Source organism: Sorghum bicolor, chromosome 9, assembly GCF_000003195.3.
Source record: "Sorghum bicolor cultivar BTx623 chromosome 9, Sorghum_bicolor_NCBIv3, whole genome shotgun sequence".
NCBI lineage: Eukaryota > Viridiplantae > Streptophyta > Magnoliopsida > Poales > Poaceae > Sorghum > Sorghum bicolor.
The window spans coordinates 46,466,733-46,475,754 of NC_012878.2; the positions used below are offsets into that span (position 1 = coordinate 46,466,733).

At 41.5% G+C, this 9,022-nt stretch overlaps 1 protein-coding gene across 1 annotated transcript; it reads left to right on the plus strand.

Annotated features, from left to right (window-relative positions):
* Positions 4,648–6,601, plus strand: LOC8076815 (cytokinin dehydrogenase 9). The gene is made up of 5 exons (XM_002439661.1): positions 4,648–5,239; positions 5,347–5,474; positions 5,560–5,820; positions 5,925–6,187; positions 6,277–6,601. Exons 1-5 carry the CDS (start codon positions 4,648–4,650, stop codon positions 6,599–6,601), a joined length of 1,569 nt encoding a protein of 522 aa, XP_002439706.1.

Below are 9,022 nucleotides of genomic sequence, written 5' to 3' on the forward strand. Positions count from 1 at the left end.
GTTCTTGACGTCGTGTTTAGTCTGAACCAGTTGTCATGGTCGGAGTGCCGGATTGTGTGATGTACTTGGTGTGTCCAGTGATTTAGCTGACCCAGTTGAGTAATGGATCCCAAATTCCTTCAAAAAAAAAGATGTGTAGGTGCGGCCAAGGTTGTTAAAATCAAAATGCTAAATCGGATTGGGGTTCCAATGGTAGGATCACAAATCGTATGACCATAACTACTAGAATAGTTTTATTATTGCAATCAACTTAGATCGTAAAATTGTAAAATCACACTATAAAATCATGGTGTTAACAACTATGAGTAGAGCATACTAAAAGTGGCCATTGGGACCAAAGGAGTGTAGCCAAACTGCCAAACTGACGTCCACTAATAATGGCAATGGTGGCCCGTGGCCCCATCTCCACTGATCTTGTAGTAGTGTGTAGTGTAGGGGACTCCTGCTGGGGCTGGGTGCCGAGCCTCCTGCAATCGACAGCACAGACCATTACAGCGAAGGAGCAACCCCTGAAAGCATGTAGATGCAGATCAATGTCACCTTTGTGAAATGCGAGTGTGACGCATGTCACGGATTAGGGAATCTAATCTCCACCATCCTGTCCTCTGAAGTCAACCAACCATGTGTGGGGAAGGAGTGCTTGCCTCCTTTAAAGAGATGGAGGCCTCGCCATTTTTTTTCTTTTTGAAGTCTGAATACATATTTATTTCATACTGTTTTCATTACCCATTAGAATCAACCTCATCCCAGAATTGTATAGCTGACTTTTTTTTTTATTTCACCAATACCTTCGCATTATGTAATTCTGGCGTAATCTCTACCCTCTTAATGAAAAATGTGTCTTAGCACGATTGTGAAAACAACATATGTAAATCTCTCAACATACTAGTATATAGTTTTACTGGATTTTTTAAATATACAAATGAGAGAATGAAACTAATGGTTGGGTTTTCCTGAACATGCTAATAATGTCCAAAGCTACAATTAGCTGTTGATCTCTACATGCAAATAGTGACAGCTATAAAACAAAATAGTAAGTGGCCTTTCAGTATAGCCTTGTGGTAGATCGTTCCACCAGTTGTTTCTTTCTTACTTAGATTTCAGTTGTTTGTCTGTCTGCTCGTTTGGTCATTGTAAAAATAATTTCTCCTTAATAAAATAGTGCTAGGCATGTTCTAAAAAAGGGAAACAGTAATTGACAGCACCTAGATTTCTATGAGGCTAAGGTATCGTTTACTTAGGTTAAACTTAACAATGCATTTTAATTCTCTGTCACCGTGGAGAGCAGCAATGGAAAGGATTGTCCACGATAGTTGATAAGTGAAGGACCAAAAAATGATAAAGCAAGTCCTTCCTTTGAAATGAAGAAAGTGCCTATCTATTTCATAGAAAAACATTTCCATACAAAATACCTTTCGTTTTCCTGAAAAAGATAATAGTCTCTTCGACAGCCCCCTACATTTGCTGTCAAGATAGAGGAGAAAAGGAAAGCCCACTACACGAAGTCATTCCTTGATAATGATAGATATAGGTAGCTCCGGTTCCAATTATAGATCACCCATATATAGATGAAAAGACTTTGGTGCCTTTGAATTCCTCCCAGGTTAGAAAAGAAGACGGTTCATTCATTCATGAGAGAGATATCATTCATTTAGCAAAGTATAGTTAGTATGGCCCTATGGCCTATGCAATGTTCTTTGTGGTTTTGGTGATCAGTGAAAACCTGATTATACGACAAGCCAAGAAGAGAAATATCAGTGCAAAACATCACCGGATAATAATCCAATTAAGAAAGAATAGTCCACCACATCATACCGTGATGATCAGTGAGTGCAGAGTGAAGAGAAGGCTGGTGCACAGGAGCACCGGACGATATGCTAAATCATACAATGAAAAATAAAGGCTTGCAGACCAGGTTGGATGGAGCCACCAGACGATACGGTGAAGGAGAAATACCACCACCGAATCATCCAGTGATGTCAGACCTAGTGATAGTGGCTCGAGAGCCAACTGTCAGCAATGGTCAGATGCCTCACGGGGTGATCCAATCATGTGCATTTGTGTCTCACCAGATCATTCGATGAGGACTGTGTTTAAATCCCTTGGGCATAATTACTAGTCGTTTGGGACTATTTTTTTTAGGAAACTCCTCGGCCCGCTATTCCAAGGGTCATGGAGTACCTTGTGCAAGTGAAGAACACTTCTTTCACTATATGAGAAATAAGTGATTAGCTTGTGCTTAGTGTTGATCTTAGTGAGTGATTAGACCTTGGCTTGAGGGAGCAAGTGAGTTGAGCTAAGTGCCCTTGTAATCTTGGTGTACTAGAACACTTGGAAGCTTGGTGCCCCTCCAATGATATCGACGACCCTCCATGTTTAGTGTGGAGCGACTGCAGTTTGGTATGCAAATCACGAGAAGACTCCTTTGTTGGTTAGAAACTCGCAAGTGGACAACAAGTGGTGAGTCTAAGTGGCTTGTGGCACTTGTCGTGGTTGGTGGGAGCCTTTGTGGCGAGCCAAACACAATGACAGGAGAAAGGCTTGGTGATTGAAAGTGCACCTTGGTGGTGCCCTAATATAGGTTAAGATTCGTTTTGGCAACTGATAATATGAGGTACATCTCCACATCATGACCCTCCGCAGTGTTAAATCTCTTTACTTGCCACATTTATGTTCCCATATGGGCTTTATTTGTGTGGCTTTACCTTTCTTAGAATAACTTAGGCTAGTTAATAGGATTGAGGTCACAAAAGTGTTTGACTTTCAGAACACTAGATAAACTTTTAAGTGCATATTTTGTTTGCTTATTATTTTAGTTTATTTAGTGTAGTTTGAGTTAGAGCCCTAGGTTAATTTTTCTAAGATCAATTCAACTCTCTTCATAGTCTATTTAATCCATTTACAAAGCCATACGGGGAAGGGGGAAAACAAAATGCCCAAAAAGATTCACTTGAAAACTAAATAGTGGCACTTTTTTTAGTTTGCGAAACCATGCCTAGCTACAGGATGAATAAGATGCCAAGTCATATGGTAATTGCACTGAAAATAATATTGGCAAAAGACTTATTAGATGGATTATAATCAGATTTATTCACAAGGACATTGTGAACCAAAGGTCCAAAGCTTTGTTATGAATGTTGGGATTGAGTGTAGAGAGTTGAGGGGAGCGATGGCGGTTGACGCGCTACAATACCCATGGAGCTACAGTACCAGCGGGTACTGTTCACAGTAGGTGTTACACGGCGGCTAGGGCTACGAGGGCGAGAGGAGGCTAGCCGGGGCCTTGCCCACGGCCGGGCAAGAGGAAAAGGTTTTCCTTCTTAATTCTTGTTTGATTAGATTGATACATCTCCTCTCTTTATATAGAGAGGTTTACTTTACTTACAAGCAAGACTTACTTGACTCCTAAACAAGTAACTCTTATCTCTAATTAATCCTAATACTAATGGGCTATGCCACCAGTCCAGACCCAATAGGCCCCTAACATACTCTAACACTCTTCAAGTTTTATCCAGAGAAAAAAGTACCCCCATTCTACCCCCATTCTAAATTATAAGTCGTTCTGACTTTTCTAAGTACATAGCTTTTGTTACGCACATAGATATACATTGTCTAGATAGAAAAGCTAGAATAACTTACAATTTGGTGTGGATGGAGTAATTACTTTGTCAGTCGTCTCTTCTCTCCCTCTTTTTTTTTCTTTCTTTCTTCTTGTTTTTGAAAGGCCTCTGGTCTTTGTTTACTATATTATCATGCAAAAGCTCCTTGGTCACCACAAAGGAAAACAGTCCATAGGCATTCCCTATCCATACGATTGAGCTAAGAACAAAATATTGAAAAGGAAATTTCCTTAGCGATGTATCAATATTTCTAGAATTGGCTAGATAGAATTATTCTTACCGACATGTATGTACGTTTTGCTGTTGGAGAAAAGACACAAAAAAAAACACTGTCTGAACAAGCATCTTGATGGAAACTTTATCAAGATATGGTCAAGAGATTGTTTGCACATACAAGTCTAAAGGAACAAATATGGCACTTCTATCAGCTGATCCTGCTGAAGGATAACATGAAATTCTGCACATGAAATCGAATTTGAAGCATCAAGTGGGTCTGCTAGACAGAAATCAGGTCAGCTACTTGATATCTGTTTCGTTACCACCGTCTGGCTCGAACAACACAGGTTCAAAAATTTATCTGTCACTGCACGATCCTTGCTATGTCACTGTTCTCTTGGTCATGTAGATTGAGCCATGATAGACCGAGTCTAGTGAATGGACTGCCTCTTTTCCTCCTGCCACCATTCATTTACAAACGCATGTTTTACCATGCTTCAAACAGAATCAACGATCCAAAAGATTGTAGAGGAATATTTGCAGCAGTGCAATATGTCTGCATCCATATTTTGCAGTCAAACCTGTTCTCTTACGGACCCTAGTCAACCAAACAGTTCCCAAGTCTGGTTTGACGACACCACCTCCTACTACACCAGTCCACATGCAAGCCGTCCAAGTGCCCCTTTAAATATCCATCCATCCCTCACTCTCCATTCACATCCCTCCTTATACTAAACCACTCTATCCTATTCATCTTTCTCCTCAAAACTTAAACTGCTGAACTAGTTGGTTTTTGGACTGTAGATGAGCCATGAAACCATCAGTTCTGCAGTACCTGAACTTTTTCGTTTTATTTTCCTTTGGTGTAGTCACCACCTCCCACACAACTGACCAAGATGTGCTCGCAACCCTCAGTAAACTACCCCTCGATGGCCATTTCAGCTTCCATGATGTGTCTACTGCTGCCTGGGACTTTGGCAATCTCTCTAGTTTCATGCCAGCTGCTGTGCTTCATCCAGGATCAGTAGACGACATTGCCACTACGGTCAGGCATGTCTTCTTGGGGGGAGAGCACTCCATGCTCACCGTGGCAGCCCGTGGGCATGGACACTCACTCCGAGGGCAGTGCCAGGCAGCTGGAGGGATTGTCATTAAAATGGAGTCCCTCCCTAATGACAGGATGCAGGTGCAGTCTGGTGCATCGCCCTATGTTGATGCCTCAGGAGGAGAACTCTGGATAAATGTCCTGCATGAGACATTGAAGTACGGTCTGGCACCAAAGTCATGGACTGATTATCTCCACCTCACAATTGGAGGCACGTTGTCAAATGCAGGGGTCAGTGGGCAGACGTTCCGACATGGCCCACAAATCAGCAACGTAAACGAGCTGGAGATTGTGACAGGTATCAGACATATATACCTTGATAATTATGATGAAATGGAAGTTCTCTGAGCAACAGATAGTAATGGGTTCTTATCCGACTTGTATCTCATAACTTGCTAAATGCAGGAAAAGGAGACATCATCACTTGCTCACCGGAGCGGAACTCTGATCTCTTCCATGCTGCTCTTGGTGGCTTAGGTCAGTTCGGTATCATCACTAGGGCCAGGATTGTGCTCGAGCCTGCTCCAAAAATGGTACAGCAAACAAGAGAATCATTTATACCAACTTAACGCTAGCAACTTTTAACAGCTATTCGCTAATGATTTGAATATGCAACAGGTGAGGTGGATTAGAGTTCTCTACTCAGACTTCACAAGCTTTGCAGAGGATCAGGAGATGCTTATTTCAGCAGAGAGGACCTTTGATTACATAGAGGGCTTCGTCATCATCAACAGGACAGGTATCCTGAACAACTGGAGATCATCATTTAGCCCACAGGATCCAGTGTGGGCAAGCCAGTTCAAATCAGATGGAAGAGTGCTCTTCTGCCTCGAGATGACGAAGAACTACAACCCTGAAGAGTCAGACAACATGGAACAGGTGAGGAGCCAACTCGCATACCATTGAATATGGTTAGCACTTGTGACAAATATCAAATCAAATCAATTTGAAAGTGGTCAAAATATGTGTATACATGTCTGCAGGAGGTCAATAGCCTACTGCATCAACTTAGACATATGCCTCCATCCCTATTCCACACAGATGTCACCTACATCGAGTTCCTGGATAGGGTGCACTCCTCTGAGGTTAAACTGAGAGCTAAGGGGATGTGGGAGGTCCCACACCCATGGCTAAATCTCATGGTTCCAAAAAGTTCGATCCACACATTTGCAAGGGAGGTCTTTGGGAAAATCCTGAAAGACAGCAACAGTGGTCCCATATTGCTCTACCCAGTAAACAAATTCAGGTAATTAAATTAATATGTGAAACCAGAAACCTCATGGTGTTGCACCTTCCATAGTTTGATTGATGACTGACTATTTTCATTTCATGCAGATGGGACAATAGAACGTCAGTAGTCATACCAGATGAGGAAGTTTTCTACCTAGTGGGATTCCTATCCTCAGTGCCATCTTCATCAGGTCCTCACGGCGTCGAACATGCACTGAACCTCAATAACCAGATAATAGAATTCTCTGGCAAGGCAGGTATTAGGGTGAAGCAATATCTGCCCAACTACAACACTGCACAGGAGTGGAAGGCCCACTTTGAGGCAAGGTGGGAGACATTTCAACGAAGGAAAAATGCCTATGACCCATTGGCCATCCTAGCTCCAGGACAAGGAATATTTCAAAAGGCATCACCGCCCTTGTCCCTATGACTATATCTACTTTTTCTTTTGAACACAGTGACTGTATCTACTGTAGTTTCTGTGGAGCATATGTTAGTATAGAACCATAGGTAAAAGTTCTCTTGCAATCTACGTAGCATAATGAACACAACGTACAATGAAATAGGTTGTTGTGATGAACTGGTGATGTGCCAGGAGAACTATTAGCAAGAAAATAGAGAAGAAATACCTTATCTTTTAGTTATCTTTGATACTCTCTGGAAGCAAGCATTTGATGATTATGTCAGCTCATCCAGGGGCAGAGCCTGGGCCCATGCTAGGCGTCTTGCATGGTTACTCAAATTTATCTCACACAAATAAATATATGTAAGGTTTTAGGCACAAAACGTTATAATTTGGTCCAAACTCAGCTAGCACAGTACCTGTCCACTGGCTCAGCCCTGTGTGGAAGCCATTTCTGGCTCCATCTGTGCAAGGAAGAAGGGGCATTAACGAGCCGGACACATTTGCTGAGTACTGGGCATGCTAATGTATTGCTTAGTGCTTGTCCAAATCAATCTAGACGTTACGCCTCAACAGATATTATCACCAGCATTAGAATGTGAGCCTTGGAAGATATAGCATACCTATGTAAGCTAGAAACACTGACAAGACAGGTTATCATCAAAAAGTGTGAGAACACATCTGACACAAACATCCACCTCATGGAAATCTGGAATCATTCGCACCTTATATTTATACAAATCTAAATTATTAACATAAAATGGAATAAAATAATGTAATCAATTTGACAATCCACAATAAGATCATATTAACAACAACTAATTTTTCTACAGACTGCATTGTTTAATAATGGTTTGTTTTCACTAAGGATCCACCAATCAATATCATTCTAGACAAAAATGGAAATGCATTTTATTTTAGACTTTCCTGCCCATTTTGTCCTACCATTCGAACAAAACTTCCTGCAAAAATCCTAAGCCATGCGCTTCTATTATCTTCTGTTTCTAAATAATATGCCATAGTCACTATAGAAATTATATTCAGACCAAGAAAAGCTGTTGTACTTCAAAACAGAATAATATCAATTAATCATCTGACTCAGCGTACATTTGAATTCATGCTTGCTTCAATCACATTGTATGGAAGCTTAACCCTGGTATGTATGTGAACACTCTGTGCAGACTGGAGAAATGACTTCATAGTGATTGATGCTGCAAATCATCAGAAGAGAAAAAAAGTACTAACAGGCCGCTCTGCATTTTCTTCCAACTTCTTAATTCTTACCTTCAGCATTCTGTATAGATACCAGCAGGGGGCATCAAGTATGTAACATTAACAATATATTAAATCTCAACTTTGCAGACAAACTCTGTGATTAAGAACCAAAACAGAAATAGGATTTCATTGTTCTTTACTATGCACTACAACGTATCATAAAGGAAATAGTAGTGCTTCACTGCTTCCTGAACATGACATCAATTGGCCGAAATCAGTCCTTGTCAAGAAACCTAAAATTGATTGGGTACCAAAAGGGTAGCCCGGGGCCATAACTACTATTGGTGATTGACAACATTCAACTGGCCAATGGGGAAGGTCTGATTCACCTTATCCTTTCCTGCAGCAGCTAAAAGGGGTAACAAACATACAGAGAAATATTGTGATCACGCGTGCCAATGGCTATATGTCATGAATGGTTTTTGAAATGCGTTCGATCATGGCTTATCTAGACAGATGAAGTCACAAAAAAGTAGTCTGTCATATCAGTGCCCTGCAATGTGTCTGTATGACTATGATGTAACTCCATGGAAAACAATCATTGTACCCACTTAGGCATCGATAAAAATGTCGAAGTCTTGCACTAGCATTAGTGATTATAGAGCAATTGTTGTGGGATGCCACTTGGATAACAATTGCCAAAAAAGCACATGGAAAACTGCAGATGTATCTGACATTCAGAACCTAAGAGATAGTGGTCATGTCAGAATGTCAGATCATGTAAGGGAAATGTCACCAATGTAAATGGGAGTAGTTAAAACTCAGGCACTAATTCTGGACTGCTGTTGGCATTGGAGACACTGCAACACACATGGCGAGCTCGCTCTGGTGTGTCCAGCGAGCAAGTCCAATGTACCATACCTGTTCGCTACCATGTCTTCCTCGTACTGTTGTTAGCATATATGGCAGCATAGACATGATGTAGTCTTCCGAAGAATTGTGCCATCATCTTTGGCTCAACGCCTGCTTGGCTGCAAGGGAGATGCACAGCTATGGAGTTGCCACCTAGCGGCTAGCGCTGCAACATCACTACATAACTGATGCCAGCCTATCAGTTGCTCGACCCTCAATCCAAAAATATAGAACCCCATGTTTGCGTGGCCGAGAAATGAATTTCAGGTGGTGGGGAGCAACCACCCCCACAAACCAAATGTGTGTATCTTTGAAGCAACG